Source organism: Ambystoma mexicanum, chromosome 10 (genome assembly GCF_040938575.1).
Source record: "Ambystoma mexicanum isolate Mex_15411 chromosome 10, UKY_AmexF1_1, whole genome shotgun sequence".
Classification (NCBI taxonomy): Eukaryota; Metazoa; Chordata; class Amphibia; order Caudata; family Ambystomatidae; genus Ambystoma; species Ambystoma mexicanum.
In genome coordinates, this window is record NC_090932.1 from 230,027,220 (window position 1) to 230,046,344 (window position 19,125).

General features: G+C 45.7%; 1 protein-coding gene across 2 annotated transcripts in view; it reads right to left on the reverse strand.

Moving 5' to 3' along the window:
* LGI3 (leucine rich repeat LGI family member 3) overlaps positions 1 to 15,244 on the reverse strand; it is a 362,651-nt gene extending 347,407 nt beyond the window's left edge. The window contains exons 1-2 of one of the 2 annotated variants that reach the window (XM_069617743.1): positions 14,664 to 15,244; positions 9,519 to 9,590 (exon numbers count right to left, since the gene is read on the reverse strand). In XM_069617743.1, the coding sequence (XP_069473844.1) occupies positions 9,519 to 9,590; positions 14,664 to 14,875 (284 nt within the window). In that variant the 5' untranslated portion in view covers positions 14,876 to 15,244. Of the gene's footprint in view, positions 1 to 9,518; positions 9,591 to 9,683; positions 10,812 to 14,663 lie in introns of those variants that run through there. The other variant, XM_069617744.1, reaches the window with a different exon arrangement.
* Between the last annotated feature and the right edge of the window lie 3,881 nt (positions 15,245 to 19,125).

A 19,125-nucleotide genomic window follows, 5' to 3' on the forward strand; every position in this document is an offset into this window, starting at 1 on the left:
TGGAAACTGTTATATCTGAGGAGTGTGTTTTTGTCCGTAGATTTGCGGTAGAGGCTAGTGTTCAGAGTGCCTTCTGCAGTTTTGAAAATGGAGAGATCCAGAAACGGAATGATGGTTTTGTCGAACGTCATGGTAAATTTGATGTGTGGATTATGATTGTTTAGCCATTCTAGAAAGGAGTAAAGGCAAGGGAGATCCCCCTGCCAAATCATAAACACGTCGTCTATATAGCGAAGCCATTTAAGGATGTTATCTTTAAAAGGATTGGATGGATTATATATGGAGATGCTTTCGAAATGGTCCATGAATAAATTTGCCAGATCTGGCGCAAACGTCGCACCCATGCTTGTCCCATGAATTTGTTTATAAAAAGTCCCTTCATAAAGAAAGAAGTTTTCAGTCAGGGCAATTTTAATGCACTCCATGATAAATGGTGTAGGTACTTTTGACAATGTGTCCGTCCGTTTATTCAGAAAAGTCTCCATAATCATTAAGCATTCTCCCTGTGGAATGCTTGTATAGAGAGCAGTTACGTCTAAAGTGACTAAGAGATCTGTCATGTTGAGCTGAAGTTCAGATATTAAATTAATCATGCTAGTGGTGTCTTTTACATAAGAATTCATTTTTAACACAAAAGGTCTCAAAAAATAGTCGGCGTAGATGGAAAGTGGCTCGAGAATGGAGTTGATGGCTGATACAATCGGTCTACCCGGTGGAATACGCTCGTTTTTATGAATCTTCGGGAGGAGGTAAAAAGCAGGAATTGTGGGTGATGTTTTTATGAGAAACTGATATTCATCATGATCGATCCATTCCTCTTGTAAGGCATGATCCATCAGGCTTTTGATTTCTTCCCGAATGGACCCCGTAGGGTCATGGTTCAGTTTACGATAAAATACTGGGTTATTAAGTTGAAGATTGACCTCTGTGGAGTACAATGTAGTATCCCATAGAACAATACCTCCGCCTTTGTCAGCGGGTTTTATTAAGAATGCCGGGTTCTTTTGTCAGTTTCTCATAAAAACATCACCCACAATTCCTGCTTTTTACCTCCTCCCGAAGATTCATAAAAACGAGCGTATTCCACCGGGTAGACCGATTGTATCCATCTACGCCGACTATTTTTTGAGACCTTTTGTGTTAAAAATGAATTCTTATGTAAAAGACACCACTAGCATGATTAATTTAATATCTGAACTTCAGCTCAACATGACAGATCTCTTAGTCACTTTAGACGTAACTGCTCTCTATACAAGCATTCCACAGGGAGAATGCTTAATGATTATGGAGACTTTTCTGAATAAACGGACGGACACATTGTCAAAAGTACCTACACCATTTATCATGGAGTGCATTAAAATTGCCCTGACTGAAAACTTCTTTCTTTATGAAGGGACTTTTTATAAACAAATTCATGGGACAAGCATGGGTGCGACGTTTGCGCCAGATCTGGCAAATTTATTCATGGACCATTTCGAAAGCATCTCCATATATAATCCATCCAATCCTTTTAAAGATAACATCCTTAAATGGCTTCGCTATATAGACGACGTGTTTATGATTTGGCAGGGGGATCTCCCTTGCCTTTACTCCTTTCTAGAATGGCTAAACAATCATAATCCACACATCAAATTTACCATGACGTTCGACAAAACCATCATTCCGTTTCTGGATCTCTCCATTTTCAAAACTGCAGAAGGCACTCTGAACACTAGCCTCTACCGCAAATCTACGGACAAAAACACACTCCTCAGATATAACAGTTTCCATCCCCTGAGTCTACGAGAAAATCTACCCATTGGGCAATTCTTAAGACTAAGAAGAAACTGTACGGATCTCGGGGATTTTATCCGAGAAAGTAAAGACCTTAAATTACGTCTATCCACTAGAGGCTACCCCAAAAAATGTATCAATCGAGCATATAAAAGAGCTAAATATGCCAATAGAAATCGATGCCTTCACCGGGAGCCAACAACTACAGAAGATAGATTAACGTGTGTGAGCACGTTTAGCCCTATTAGCAATGCCTTACGTAAAATAATCAAACAACAGTGGCATATCCTGACTACGGAAGAATTTTGCCCTGCCCAACCCAGGTTCGCTTTTAAACGGCAAAAAAATGTAAAAGACCGTTTGGTCCACACTTATCCAGTTATATGTCCACCTACATCACAAACTACTCTGTGGAATCTTCCACCGGTAGTAGGACATTTTAAATGTGGCCATTGTTCAGTGTGCGCTTTGACATCCAATTGTAAGTCGATTGAACTAAATGGCAGAACATGGAATTTAAAACACTTTTCCAACTGTGCCTCAGATTGGCTTATTTATGGCATTAAATGCCCATGTAATTTATTATACATAGGAAAAACGAGCCGCGCTGTACGGCTTAGAATTTGTGAACACAGGTCGTGTCTGAAGAATAAAATTGAGAACAAACCCCTGGTTTCTCACTATATTGCGGCAAAACACAACTATACCGATCTAAAATGGTTTGTCATTCAAAAAATCTTACCCTCCCCTAGAGGTGGTAATAGAGACTTAGCCCTGAGCCTAGCTGAACAAAGGCTGATATATAATCTGAATACGGTTAACCACGGTCTAAATTCATCTGTGGAATGGAATAGTTTAATAACATAACTCGGATTACTGATGAGGATGTTGGATATCCACACCCCTCTTCTTTTTTGTCTCATTTTCTTTCTCCCTGAGACCCCTGATTGGCCACCCGACAGCTGTCCCCCGTTATGGATGCGCGATCTGGGGCTTCCTCTGGCGGATTTCCGCCTAGGGGTCACTTTGGGCCACTTTAGTCCTCTGGGTATAGTTCCCCCACAGCTTCGGGGGCCTCCCGTAGAGAGCCTTGCCTGTATTGACAGTGTGCAGTGACACACGGCTCAGGCCGATATAACACTGTATCTTTAAAATGAGTCCCCGCCTGTCGTGACGTCAACGGCGAGACCTATTTAATCTCGCCGTTTGCATGGCTGTTGCTCATTATTCTCCACAACACGACTGCGGCGAGAGGATCGTTCATCTCGTAACTGAGGAGTGCAAGGTAAGCACCCGTATTCCATATACTTCACAGTGACAAGTTTGTTCTTGTGAATAGCGTGTGGTCTGACTAGTTTTTCTGTGCTCTGTATTATGACAGATTGCCTGCACACGACCTGGACAATACTCCCTCGACCATACGGATTTGTTTTCTACCAGGGTCTTAGCGGTTGATATTAATTTTCCGATCGCCTCTTCACAGTATATATGAAGACCCCGTGAAAAGGTATATAGAAATATTGCCTGTTAATAAGTATGTTCAGGTCTAACAAGACTGTAAGATTAAAATACTACCTTCTTCCTGTATTTGATTCAGGATATCTTACAAATCTAACACTATAACGCCGCTTTCTAGCTGCACTCCGGATGTGCTAATTGATGCTTAGTGAGATCTTCATCCGGTCACATCCGGAAGTAAGTTTTTTGTTCTTTGGTTTTTTGGTTGCATGAACACATTGTTTTCGCGTCCTGGTGTTTCAATTGAACAATGTCCTCTGGTATGAAAGAACCTGATAAATGATATTATTAATAGAAAGAGAACCAATTAAAAATGACCGGCTATTGCCTATCTATTTACATAGATGATGCCATAAATTAACTAGATGACTAATAATTAGACATTATGGTGACATGTCTGTCCCCAAATGGATCAATCTGGTCCATTTCTTCACTTTGTCGATCACACTTGACCTAGGAGTTATTGGTAAGGGTTGGATTTTTCATATATGTCACACAAGGGTATGTGAACTGCGGTCCATGGTGAACACGGTAGATAAACTATCCTGTAGATAGAATATACTTGGATATTTTACCTACAGAGTTTTTACAAATCAAATAGACAGCCACTATAAGTCTTGTGTTTATATATCTGAGGTTATACAAGGAAGATTAATTTTTTTACTGTGTAAGTCAATGTCTAATGTCTGATGACTAACTGTATATATATGTATCTTTTTAGATTGTTGATGTCAATAGTAAATTGTCCATAAGGCTCATCCTGAAGAAATGTCCTGTCCTGATGATGGCCGCTACATTTATCTCTTGGATGGACATTTGAGAAACTGTCCTATCTGATCATTGGCCGAAACATGTCGACATTTTGTATCTCATCAAATGCCTAATTTTAGCCATTTTGTACAAATTGTGTATTAGGATCAGAAAGTATATTAAGCTACTTCATCCTGTATGTTTGTTTTTCTTCTGGCTTTTTGTTATTTAAAAGTCTGGTCTTACCTGTTTTAGACACTGAGCACTGTATCTTTCATTTGTCTTTTTAAATATATTTGACATTCCCCATTAAAATTACTTGTATGTATGCATATGCCTCTTGATATAATTGCTGTCTTTACAGACCAATGCGGTTTTGAAAATATATAAAAATATATATATATATGTGTGATAAGAAGCTTTCCAACCTATCTTTGAGGTTAGAGTAGTGAGGGGTAAGCGTTTCTCTAGTGCCAGTTCTCTGACACACCTATATATTCCATTGCCCTGATGGACACATCTGCCAAAATGTCCACTCATCTGTTACTTGCGACACTTCAGCATTATATTGTCTTACTTGATGTGTTGCCACGATCACAAATAGGTTTTCGCAAGCATATGGGATGTCCGCTAAATGCTACCATTGCGGCCCATGTGTATGCACAAACCAAATCCTCACATACTGGTCCTACCTATATCGCTGCACTGGATCTTACTTCCGCTTTCGACACGGTCATACGCTCAGTCCTATGGGAGAAGATGTTAGCTTTGGGCTTCCTGTGCTACTTGGTAGTCATCATTGCTCTTCTCCACAAAAACACAAACTATAGGATCAGGTTGGCAAAGGAGGGGGCTATGACCGACTCGATACCAACTGAAGTAGGCCTTAAGCAGGGATGCAACCTGGCCGCTGTTCTTTTCAATCTCTATTTATCGAACCTGGAATCAGCCTGGTGTGATGCAGTCATATTTCCGGTCAAGTTGGGCCGGTTAGCAATAAACTGGTTGGGCTTTGCAGACGATTTACTTTTTATGGATCGCACACCTCTTGACCTACAGTCGAAACTAACATCGTTCCAGCACTATGCCCTTAAGAACAATCTACAGGTTAATCCAGTGAAGTCCTTCATTATCGTATTTGCGGATGGTAAGAGAGCTACAGCCAAATTCACGTGGTCACTTAACAAGGTCATCATACCCAAGGTGCCCTCAGTAAGATACCTAGGATACCAGCTTGCATCCAATTATTCGATAGCCATGTGGAAAGAGGTTATTAACACAAAAGTGAAGCAATTGACCTCACAAATGAAGATAATTTATCATTGTTACAGCAAATTCTCTCTGATGCCATGCATACAGTTCTACCTATTAAAAGGTGGAACCCATTATCTTGTATGCCTTAGACATCTGCACATACGACTTGGAGGAATTCCTGGATTGTGTACAGGGAATATTGTGGAAGAAGGTTCTTGGGGTAGCGATTTATATCCCAAATATAGTGATTTGCCATGAATTGGGCATCTTGCCATTGTCGGTTAAATGGTACTGACGTTTGATGAATGGCTACATTAAAATGTTGATGCCACCTAAACAGTCCCTATATGAAGATTTGGCGGGGCTTTTAAAAGAGGGGCGATTACCCTCAATCATGAGATTCAAACATAAAATGGAAAAAATCTTGGATGATACCGTGATTGCTAAAGATTAACTTGTGCTTGGTACACCAGCCTGCAAAAGGAAATTCCAAACTTTCTACTGGTGTCTTATGCTGGATAAAATGAGCAAGAGTAAGGCATTCTACGAATATGCAAAGTTTACACGAAAACTGGGTGAACGTGCACGGTACTTAGAGATCTTTCCGTGCAGTGATGCTAGAAAGGTCTACTTACGATTTAAACTGAATCAATTAATGACCAACGAAAGACTCCAATATTGGGATGACAACTAAGTTGATTCCATATCTGGTAGATGCCGTTTCTGTACCCAATCCTGTGAGCTGGAAACTCTTAAACACCTGACTATGTTCTGCCCTTTTTTTACATCCCAGCGGGCAGTCATATTTGGCTCATTTTTGCACATAGACTCCATTACATGGAAACAGTCCTGTGGGAGTGATGTATGTGGGGGACTAGTCAACGGCTTCTGCTAAGGTTAACTCAACTTTTGGTCATTATTGACAAAGCCTTGCTCATTAAAACAAAGGGGGACACGGACGAGAATAAATCCCCCTAACAATGGGGAGGGGATTGCTACCTCAGGGCCGGTTCGTGGAAGTATGGCTTAATATTGCAGAAGTGAAACCTGATGATGATGTATATTTTTATTCGATATCTTGAATTTAACTTTTTAAATATATTCGAAACTTAAATCCTGGTAAGGAGTAACTTGATTTGAATACTGAAGCTTATGTTTTAAAGTTCTGATGAAGGAACATGGCTGGTTCATATGCAACAGTAATTTCTTGTGTCTAGTGTATGAATTCTAGCTGTGTATGAGACAATATATGTAGAAGCATAGTAATGTACCTTCCTTTCATTGAAGAATTGTTTTATACTGTGATTTTAGTATGATATGAATCGAAAGAGAATTAATTAAGTCATGTATTTTTATGTTGTTTTATAAAAGAAATCATTTTTGTAAAGGTTTTGTTAAACCATAAACAATAAAACATTTTTTTAAAAGAACGGGAACCTGAAATGGATACAACTGCTATATACCAAAAAACAAAATGGTAGAAAGCACATCTTGAGTAGAAATGTTTTTTTAGGAGTATCTTAATCGTAAAGGGTGCAAGGGAAAAAAGCAACCCTGGCACTAGGTTGCATCAACATATGAACAAACAAAAAGTGCCCACAATCAGTGGGACTCTCGCGTCCCACGCACACCTATAATAACTGGACAGCAGTCAACATTTACATTTCTAATTAAAGAACTTGAATAGACAATTCCCTGAGAAAGGGAATCCTAAATAGTAATTGCTGCTGTTACTTTAAGTTTATCTTGAAGGTATTTATCATGGGATTTTGGACAAAAGAATCACCTTTACTCTATTCTTGTAACCTAATAAACGGATAGTCTGTGTATTTTAATTATTTCGAAAAAACATATATTTCCTTATTCAAACATATATTGAAACTGTACACATCAAATAGATCAATGAACACAGTGCAATTTTTCATCAGCTCAACACTGCCGTCCCGCAGAGCTGTGCATGTCGGTCACAGATGCCTGCAAACGGAATAGCATTAATGGCTACATCGTGCGTACGTCAGGTCATCTTTTCACCCACTGCATTTTGTTAGCGGACCTACACCGCTGTTAAGGACACAGAGGTTGATAGGAAGAACATGTGGGCGACTTGTAATTACTGAATTCCCCTTACACTTGTATTTACATTCCAGAAAGGGAGTTATGTTCGAGGTTTAAGACCAGCAACCACAGACTACTGGCAGTGAGCCATACACAGATAATAGCAGCACCATCTTGTAAAAGGTAGGCGTCGCAAGACAGCTACGAGTTATGCATTTATAGGGGCCTTAGGTAGATTTTTATGGTAGATCCTGAATATGAGCACACTTATATTTAACAGGGTACCCTTTTCCTGCCTATGGGCTTTGCAAAAGTGGTGGGCAAGACGACCTTTGGCACACTTTCTTTCCTGGACCTTCACCAGGTAAATAAGCTCCATACAAGTCATGAATGACAAAAAAAACAAAAACATATCAATGGTATGATACACTGAAAAGTGAAAAAAGACCCTAACATGATGTAAATATGTTTACAGATATTATCACAATAGGACGAATATTGCTGATTGAAAACAGATTAATTGCTTCTGATGAAGGGGAACCTCCCCAAAACAGCGTTGAGCTGAGAAAAAATTGGACTGTGTTCATTGATCTATGTGTTGTGTACCGTTTCAATATATGTTTGAATAAGGAAATACATGAATGCTTTTTTATTATTTACATGTTTTTTCAAAATAATTAACATACACGGACTATCCGTTTATTGGGTTATAAAAATAGATTAAAGGTGATTCTTTTGTACAAATTCTCATGAACTATATCTTCAAGATAAACTTTAAGTAACAGATGAATTACTACTTAGGATTCCATGTCTCAGGGAATCATCTATTCAAGTTCTTTCTAAATGTTGACTGGTACCCAGTTATTATAGGAGTTCGTGGGACGCAGGAGTCCCACTGATTGTGGGCACTTTTTGTTTGTTCATACAACTGCTAAATACATCACCAAAAGCCACGATTGCCACCAATAGTATATGATCAGCCATGATAGCTCCCACCAGAGGCATGAGACAGGGAGGCCCGCTTTCACCTATATTGTTTGCATTGGCAATTGAAAGCATCACCTGCTCTATAAGGGTATTCTAAAGGCATAGAGGGATTAAGTTGTATAGCTCGATAATACAATATTAATGTATGCTGACAACATGCTTCTCCATTTGTAAAAAACCCACAAATCAATTTGCAACTGATAGTTACAGACATTAAGAAATTCGGGAGCTTATCGGGCTGAAAACTAAATTGTGAAAAATCCCAACTTCTACCGTTGGCATCCAATACCCGGAAGGGAAGCTTTGTTTCTTCCTTAAGGTGGAGTCAGCAAACTATAAGATAGCTCGGAATTACGATCTCCACAGACACCAGTGGGCTATTCCACGACAATTACAAAAGTACCTTAGAAAGTTTACAATCCAAAACTGACAAATCGATATGACTTCCATTAACCCAAATGGCAAGATTCTCACTGGCAAAGATAGTAGTGGTTGCAACACAACTTTTTATCTTCAATAAGGTTCAAACTGAACAAATTGTTGTCTGTCGCTTTTGCCGAGGAATTTGTGATCAGTGATGTTGGATTGTGTGTCAGCAAGGTAATGACTCCGCTCCTCACCCATAAGGGTGCCCCACAACATATGGGTGACACTGCCCCAACCCCGCCGGTGTCAGAGGCAACTGTCGGATGGAAGGTATTACCCAAATTGACCTTTTACAATTGATCTTTTGCACAATTGACCTAATTATAGTGGTCCTAATTGACTTTCTGCACAATTGACCTTTATATTATTTTAGTTATTTTATATATGTATTGGATTGGTTTTGGATAAAAAAATAATATAAGGGGATTGGGTGGGGGGTTGCGGGGGGTTTTGGATTGGGTGGGGGGCTGCGGGGGTTTTCCCCCCACATATATGTCCTAATTGACCTTCTAAATTAGGTCAATTCTCCCGATGTCAATTCTCCCGAGGTCAATTGTGAAAAGGTCAATTAGTATACAACCGGATGGAAAGCCTCCAGATTAAGATCACCCTTGAGAAATGTGACTAGTCGTGAACAAAAACACAGATGGATAGTCCCGTGTATTTGGGTGAGGTGGGTTTAAGAGTGCAAGAGAAGGTACAGTATAGCAGTGCAGGAAAGACAGAACTGAGCGTTTCGCAGACAGGCTACTTACAAGAACTGCAGGTTGGGGAGATGCGCAAACACTTCTTGTCGGATTTGTGAGAAGGTAGCACTCACCAGGGTCCTGGGGAGGAAGAAGGGACACTATCAGCTCAGCCAGTGTACACTAATCCCAAAATGTTCTACCGCCTCCTTTCTCACAGATACAGACACTCACCTCATCTATGTCACGCACCCACAAACATCGGCTGAATCTTCTGGTCTCCAGCCCACAGTTATCTGTGGAATTCCGGACCCGCACACCACACAAAGATCTGTGTATGTACCTGAAGCCTGACCTGAAGCACCCAATTCTGCTATTCCAATATTGCACCCCACACATAACTCTAAAATGACCCACAGGTCGAAGTGAGCAGGAACTAATGGGAAATGCGATCCTCCAATGTTGTTTACACTAAATAGTCCCCTACTTTTCCAACCACGTTCACAGTTTCTGTACTATTCTTTTTATAGTTTAACTAGCCCTTTCATTTCACTGAACAGAATCTTTTTGAGGTAATCGTTCCATTTAGGACCGTGCTGAGCTGGTAGGTAGTAACACAATGTGTAAGATCTTACTAAGTGCTCTTTAAGGCCACTCCATAGGGATTGGTTGGACCATATATTTATTTTTTTGCATTTTTAAAGTGCTCACACAGTGGAGGTGCTGTTACAGGAATATTTTTTATTTTTTGTCTTAGTTGCCCATTTATATCATGCTTAAATGGCCAGAGGTTTCTAAGCACGGACCAGGGGATGGAACCTGTGTTGCTTCATGTCGTCTTGCTTCCAGGGCGAGCACGTTGCTGCTGAGCTATCCTATAGGGAGCCTGAGATGCGTAAGGCTGTGTTATGTTATGTTATCTTGCATTTGTAAAGCACCTCCTGCCATATGTAATGGCATCAAAGCTCTTTTCCTGTCAGAGAGGCAAAGGAGGAGTATGATGGAGCATGCAGGACTGGTAGGGAGGAGAAAAATCGGGTAGATAGTTGGGATGAGGACGGAGGATAGATAAAATGCTCAGTAAAGCCCGGGAAGCAAAAGGTGGCTGAGCTCCTGTGCAAGCGCACAGGCACAAATTATACATCTCTTGTGTTCTTCTTTGAACTCCCTGCCAGAACCTGCATGGCCCGAAAAATAGTTCAGTTCTTAAATCTGTGGGCTTGATACACAAAGATTTTTCACTGGAGCAAATCCGGGGATGCCCCCTGCTACCTTAAGACCAGTTCACATTGCCTAAAATCAGTGCAAATCTGTGGGTGACTGGAGCGTCTCTAAGTTGCCATCCAGCAAATCTATATATATTTTTTATTTATTTTTTTTTACATTTATAAAGCGCTCACACAGCCCGCAGGCATCGAGGCGCTGTTACAGGAATTGTTTTTTTTTTTTTAGTTGCATATTTTTTTTTTGTCTTAGTTACGTATTTATAATGCGCTTAAACACCCAGAGGTTTCTAAGCGCGGACCCGGGGATCGAACCTGTTGTTGCTACGTGTCGTCTTGCTTCCAAGACGCGCACGCTGCCGCTGAGCTATCCTCCCAGGACGCTATATATCAAAGATGCTCCAGGCAGCTAAGGTGTAAGGTACGAGGAGCCGATCTGAGATGGTCAGCCTATCTCCTGGCTTGCTCCAGGGCAAATCTTTGTAAATCAGCCCCTCCCCACCCCCGAGTGTAATTGTATTGTTTGCCCGCTTCGTATTTTTTGATGACTCAAATGGCGTACATGTATTACTCACATAAACACAACTACTCCTGAACGACTTTGGGGTGACTATCAGCATTTCCCCCAGCCTATACTGAGGAAGCGGCAGATGCCACAAAATGATTAGGTCACTTTCAAAAGTCAAGACTTTCCCTTTTCCCCCTGGAAGCTAGTTTTTTAGAAGACCTATGGGCCACTGTACTGATAGCTTTCATTTGTATAGACTGAAAGCGCGTGGACGTGTTGTTCAGCACGGCAAGGCTGCCCGTGAAAGCATAAGTGCTCTGGGTAGAACTTCTGTGAGTGGCAGGAGGGAGTCCTGGCAGATCCCCCTCAGTAGAAGCAGCTGCATCCAAACTGAAATCTGCTGTCACCAAACAGAAGAAAATGAAAAAAAACACTCGTTTGGCTCATCCGACCCCATCCTCCGTCCCCCATCTAGCTATCTATCGCTTCTAGTCTTTCTTCCTCCGACTTAGCTGACTTTCCTTTTATACGTGCACCCTTCTCCTCCTCCCTCCGCTTCCCAATCACTGACTCTGTATCATCCTCATCCGCATCTTTTTCGACTTTTCCCCTCTTTCGGGTTTCAATATAGCCTCTATTCTTGCCCACGCTCACCCTACGGCGTCTCCCGTTCACCTGCTTCCCTCCCTCCTCATTTCCTTTATTTAGCCTTCTCTCGTTCCTTACTTAACTGTATTTATCAATCTCTCTCTCTCTCTACTGCAACCTTTCCCACATCATTTAAACCTGCTGTTGTCATTCCAATTCTCAGAAAACCATCACTCGATCCTTTGTTACCATCCAACTTCTGACCTATCTCTTTGCTTCCCTTTCTTTCTAAAATCTTAGAGAGAGCAGTATGCTCTCAAATCGCTTCATTTCTCAATCGCCATTCTTTACTGCCTCTGACTCAATCTGCCTTCCGGCCCGGTCACTCCACAGAAACTGCCCTTCTTTGCGATACTCGCTCCCTTCTTTCCTCTCGGCGCAATACGTCTTCCTCTGTACTCATCCTGCTTGACTTTTCGGCAGCAATTGACACTGTTGATCAACCCCCTGCTCCCCCCAATTCTTTCTGCTCTCATGGGCGTAATTTTAGGGGGGACAGGGGTGTTTGCCCCCCCCCAACTTTCATGGCACACCATTTTGTCCCCATTCATTTTGCTTGGGCACCTTTTCTTCATATGTCTTGTCCCCCTCACCCCCCCAACATGTTCAGCAATGTTACTCCGCTGCTCGCTTCCCTTGGTTTTTTTAGACATTGTTCACTGGTTCCCCTCATAACTTCCCGGTAGCTCTTACTCCATTTCCTGGGCTGGCCAAGCCTCTTCTCTGCACTCTTTCCTCTATAGTCTGGTATTCCAGAACTGCGTCGAAATCATAGCTCCCCCAGTGTACCTCCATTCTTCGGAATTCCCCATGCTGCACCGGGGCTTCTCGCTCCACTTTGACAGTGCACCTGTGCGTTGTATTCCATTGCTGACCGTGGCCCCCTCAGTCATGCATATCTGGACACACAGCTTTGCAAAGGCTCCTGAATCTGACCCTTCTGTCGCATCCCTGTGTCCCAGTCCCCCCCGTCCCCCGTCCCCCGCTCTAGCGATGCACCTCACTCTCGGTCTGAAGCAACCGGCTGCTTTCCCAGCAGAAGGACGGTCTTCGCACTTCGCACATGTCCATCCGTGCTCCACAAACCCGCTGTGTTTCTGACCGATGCGCACATCTGATAACACACACAGCAGCTCAAAGGCACGCCCGGTCACGTCCCAGCACGCGCCGCGCTCCAGTCTCAACGCAGCTGCAAAATCACGGCTTCCCCCGGCCTCCAGGTATGCCCTCCATCCAGCCCCGAGGGCCCCCGGCCTCCAGGCATGCCCTCCATCCTGCCCCAGCACCGAGGCCCCCTGGCCTCCAGGCATGACCTCCATCCCGCCCCAGCCCCGAGGGCCCCCGGCCTCCAGGAATGCCCTCCATACCGCCGCAGCCCGGAGGGCCCCCAGCCTCCAGGCATACCCTCAATCCCGGCCCAGTCTCGAGGGCCCCCGGCCTCCAGGCATACCCTCAATCCCGGGCCAGCCTCGAGGGCCCCCGGCCTCAGACATGCCCTCCACCCCGCCGCAGCAACGAGGGCCCCCGGCCTCCAGGCACACCCTCAATCCCGGCCCAGTCCCGAGGGCCCCCGGCCTCCAGGCCTACCCCCAATCCCGGCCCAGCCCCGAGGGCCCCCGGCCTGTAGGCATACCCCCAATCCCGGCCCAGCCCCGAGGGCCCCCGGCCTGTAGGCATACCCCCAATCCCGGCCCAGCCCCGAGGGCCCCCTGCCTCCAGGCATGCCCTCCATCCCGCCCCAGCCCCGAGGGCCCCCGGCCTCCAGGCATGCCCTCCATCCCGCCCCAGCCCGAGGGCCCCCGGCCTGTAGGCATACCCCCAATCCCGGCCCAGCCCCGAGGGCCCCGGCCTGTAGGCATACCCCCAATCCCGGCCCAGCCCCGAGGGCCCCCGGCCTGTAGGCATACCCCCAATCCCGGCCCAGCTCCGAGGGCCCCCGGCCTCCAGCCATGCCCTCCATCCCGCCCCAGCCCCAAGGGCCCCCGGCCTCCAGGCATGCCCTCCATCCGGCCCCAGCCCCGAGGGCCCCCGGCCTGTAGGCATACCCCCAATCCCGGCCCAGCCCCGAGGGCCCCCGGCCTCCAGGCATGCCCTCCATCCCGCCCCAGCCCCGAGGGCCCCCGGCCTCCAGGCATGCCCTCCATCCCGCCCCAGCCCCGAGGGCCCCCGGCCTGTAGGCATACCCCCAATCCCGCCCCAGCCCGAGGGCCCCCGGCCTCCAGGCATGCCCTCCATCCCGCCCCATCCCCGAGGGCCCCCGGCCTGTAGGCACACCTTCCATTACGGCCCAGTCCCGAGGGCCCCCGGCCTCCAGGCATACCCTCAATCCCGGCCCAGCCTCGAGGGCCCCCGGCCTCAGACATGCCCTCCATCCCGGCCCAGCCCCGACGGCCCCCGGCCACCAGACATGCCCCAATTCCGCCCCAACCCAGAGGGCCCCCGGCCTCAGACATGCCCCCCAGCCCGGCCCAGCCTCGAGGGCTGGCGAGACGCCGTGGTGGGTTCCTAGCGTCCGCTGCGCTGCCAGAATGCGTTACTTTGGTGTCAGAAATGTTTCTGACTAACAGTACCTTCTCGCCCACAGCCCCTCACCAAGCTACCACACACCCCCTCGCGCCACCAGGTTTCGCTACCCCCGCCTCACTATCTTTCTCCCAAATACCATATTCCGCGCCCTTCCCAAGGACATACCCAACTACCCCCCTAATATTACCCCTACCCCCTCTATTTGCCTCATTACTCATTCTGCTCCAACCACCATCCGTAACCCTGCCATTTAAACTCTAATTCTTACCCATACCCCCCCCCCCCCCAACCCAACGAGGATATACTCACAGGGAGATGATTTCGGGGGGCAGGGTGGGGGGCACCTCGTTGGAATTCACGCAGAAGGCGGTGTCCCGGGTACATGAGCAGGTCGGGGGGCACGGCACTGTCCGGGGGGGCTTCTTTGCCTCTATAGGCATGCAAAGACAGGTGCACCCCAGGAGCCCCAGAAAGAGCAGCCTGCCTGAAGGGGGCGACACCCGCACCCCAAAGCAAGACATTGCGTGCAGCGGGCGGGGGCTGTATGGAGCCCACCGACCACCCGAGGGGACCAGTCGCAGCCTGACACTGCGGTCTGTGCGGCGGAGCAAGCGGGAGAAGGGAGGGGGTCGAGAACAGAGGGGGGAGGATGCCCCCAGGAGATTGTTCTTTGGAGAGACGGTGTGGTTGCTCCAACAAGGAGCGCGTCCTCTAGGGAGAAGTGCCTGGGTTTGTAGGGGAGGGGAGGCTGCACTGCACGGGTGTTCGCTTTTGTCAGGGACAGGCGACCAGTAGCCCCCCGCAGAGGCTGGGTCTCTCCCTGCTTCACCCTGCTTCACGCCAAGAAGCTCTATGGTGCGCACATCCAGCTGTCGGTCCGCAGCCCCCCTTCTGGAGAATGCCAGGAGAAAACTGGGGCGGGGGGGGGGGGGGGAGAGGGGGAGTTGTGACATGAGCAATGAGCCCGCCGCTGAGAGCCATCACCGTGTGAGTCTGAGAGGGTCTGTGCAAAGTGCCAGGGCGAGCCAGCGTTTGAGACAAGCTGTGCCTTTGAGGGTCTTTCGAGGGGGTAAATGTGTATGAGAAGGAGCGTGAGTGCGTCTGTGAGGGCACGACGATGAATGGCGCGTAACCAGTACAATATCATCGCCTTCACACTTCCGCAAAACAACACCAACATTAACATTATTGCCATCCTTTCCATCGAATGCATGTTTCAACAATAAGCCTCTCTTTTACATGTTCAAATACTGCACCAGACACATCAACCACAAATATCACCCATTCCATTATCCCCAGATACACATTCGCTAAATCCTAAGGAATTAACCCCTTCATTGTGACATGCACGCCTTCAAATCTAACACTGAAACCAAGACCACCGTTATTTTGTATTCATCCACCTTCCACCCTGGGCCTATTTTGTTTTATCTCATTTTTTGACCAATCTTCTTCGACCTGGCAGACATATTTGCTAAAGATACTCAAGTGCTGCCGGAGCCATTATCCAACGTTCATGAATGTGTGAGGAATGTATGGTTTTATATTATCGTTCTGTCCTTCAAGTAGCTCTCCATCCTCCAACGCTCTTTGACACTAACTTTGAAGCTAGAGTAAGAGAATGGGCTGCACTTATCATCCTTTTGACGTGGGCCAGTCCCACCCTGATCTACTTTGAGTAACCTCATTTTCTTAAACCATCTTCTTTGACCAGGCAGGCACATTTCACAAAGATACCGTGCAAGGTATGAGCCATTACTTAGGTCATTATGCCACTGGAGGCAGGCTGTACCATCTGGAGTGTCATGTGTGGCAGATTGGTGACTGAAAGGCAAAAAGAAGTTAACAAAAATAAGGGTGTTGGTGCATGCAAGCCGTGCTTTCTGCAGTGTATTCTGTGGTGATGGCTGTGGGGTGAGGTGGGCAGGTCAATGGTGTCGCAGGATGTGAGGTATAGGTATGTGTGTTGACCTGGGCAGGTGAGGGGGAAGTGGAAGGATGAAGACATGAAGACCGGCCAGGGAGCAAAGTGCCAGAAAAGAGAGGGTGTTCGGAAAAAAGGGGAATGCCCCTCGGCTCAGCTCTGCTTTCGGATCAACAGTTTCTGTTCTGTTGGCCCCATTTATGTCTTTGCTTTCCTGCTGTGTTCCCCTCATTCCTCTTGTGCTTTGCGCCTCCCCTCGTCTCTTTCACCTCAAATGCACCTAAACTTCCTGTTGCTGGCAACTTATCTATGGTCCCCAGACTGCCACTGTGAGTTGTACCTGGTTGGTTACTGAGCGTTGATTGCTATCACTGACATTGACCTGGCCTTCCTGGTGATCCGCCTTAAGCTTTCCCTTGGTTCCATCAGCACCCAGCCTGCTATTGGCGTTGCCCTCATTTTCTCTCATACAATTGTGCTTGATCCCCTCCTCAGCATTCTATGGACATTCTGCCTTGGACTTCCATGGTGCTTATTTTGATCACAGCCATCTCTTTTTTTTACTGTGTGCTGTCGGGTTGGAGACTACAGACTTACCTGCATCTTCCTCATCTCATCAGGCTTCCGAGACACTCGATCTGGAATACAGTGTTTTCACCACAAACCTTCTAGTCTTAGTCCACCTTCCTTTCTTTTCCTCCATATTCAAAGGTGATGTTTTGACACCAGCAGAAGGTGTTGTCACATTTGCTGCCTTCTTGTTTTCTGCTTCCTTGTGTTATACATTACCCTACTGGCTATATTTTATTTTATTGCAGCATATGGTTGGTTATCAATCCTTTTCATTTCTTTCTGGGCTATGCATGTATTTTGTGAGCGCTCACTCACAGAGACATTGGGAGAGGTCTCTGAAGAATAACATCTAGCGTAGTCTAACATTCCAGACCCTCTTGTGCAGGATCATTCCAGGGTTTAGTCCCCCTCCAGGAAGACCTAGAATGTCAGGTATTAACTCAGTGCTATACGTATGTGGAGTCCTCATTCAAGAAATGGCAGTTGCAATGTATTCATACTCGAGCCATACCACAGCAAATTTGAATATTTAAAAAAAAATGTGAGTTACATTCAGAATGAAGATGTGTTAGTGACTATGGCTACCGCTGCACTATACACCCCGATCCAACAAGTAGAAACACAGAGTTGCAAAAGAAAGCACCATGAGACACAATATAAACTATGACATACCTACTTCATTTATAATGGAACTTGCCTCGATAGCTCTAACGCAAAACAATTTCAATTACAAAGGTACAATTCTGAGCAAAACCCTGGTACTGCAATGGGGGCCACATTTGCCCCCAGGCTATCCAACTTGTTTGTAAACCAGTTTTGAAATAGATCACACCTATGCTCAAGATAATCCATACAGGACCAACATACTCCAATAAATTTGTTACTGACACAAAGCTAAGTAGTCTCAATGTAGAGGTGGCACAGACATTTAGAATTTTGAAACATACATATTTGTTAAAGAATGTTACACAAGTGGGATAAATAAGGAAAGTATAACTTCATAATATAATATATTCACCTTGGGGTGCAATAAACAATGTCTCTGACTTGCATGTTTCTGAATCCAGGGATCTTGTCTGTGGATATATCCTCATTTGCCAACACTCATGAGGATTTGACTGTTCCCACACTGCTTTTTTAGTTCTTCTTTCTGCAGATTTGGGTCCTCTGCTTCTCATCCTTGTCTCCTGTGTTAGACCCTTTTAAAAATTATTATTAATATACTCATAGCTAAAAATGGCTTTGTATATGGTTACACATTACATACGATTTCCAATTAAAACAGAGGTATACAAGTCATATTACATCTATTTCACAATTTCACAATTTAGACCCTTTGCCTGGTTCGCTTGGCCCCATGTGCGCCTGCATACTAAGCCCGGATGATGGCAGAAGTTAGTGCTGCTCTCTGCTGGGATAGGTCCTAAATCTTCCACCAAGAGCTGGGACACCTAAGCTTCTCCACCTGTTCGGTGTGGGTGCTTTTCGCCCTCCCTGTCTCATGATCCTGATTCTAGTCTCCAATTGCCATTCCTTATCTACCGTCTCAATGGATTGTAATGACCCTGTGCTTAGGGAGAACTTTCCTGCACCTCATATCTTCTCTTTTTTCTCCCTCGTCTCCTCAGTGCTTTAACATATGCTTCTACCTCCACCCCTTCTCCATTCACACCCCTTAGCCTCTGCCCCCTTTTCACTTACTTCTGATCTTCTCATCTGACCTCCTTCTCAATGACTCCTCCTTCTTCCCTCCTTCTTCCTTCCAGTGTTACCTCCTTGCACCTGCTGAATAAACTCATCCTTCACCCCCATTCTATTATCCCCAATCACCTCCCGAATATTCTCCTCCCCCAGCTTGATATCTTCCTCCAATCTCCTCCTGATTTTACTCCTTGCATAGTTTGATGTCACCTTTAATCTTATTCTGAATACATTCCTCCTCTCCTCTCTTGCTATCAACTCCCGCATCCTTCTGAAAACACTCCTCCTTTATCCATTCCATCTCTCTCCTTCTGATGTTCCTTCTCACCACCTCCTCTGTTCTACTGCTCCCTCCTTCTCTCTCTTGTTCTGACCTACCCTCTCCAGCCTCCTGCCTACTGCTCTCACGTCTCTCACCTGCAGTTTCTGTGAAATTTTCACTTTCTCCAGTAGTTGCGGTCTTCCCCTTTTGTTTATCCCTACATTTTTGAGAGTGGGGAAAAGGACGACCCTCCTCCTCCGCCGCAGTGTATCCTGTAACCTGAGCAGATGGTACACAAAGGCAGAACCGAA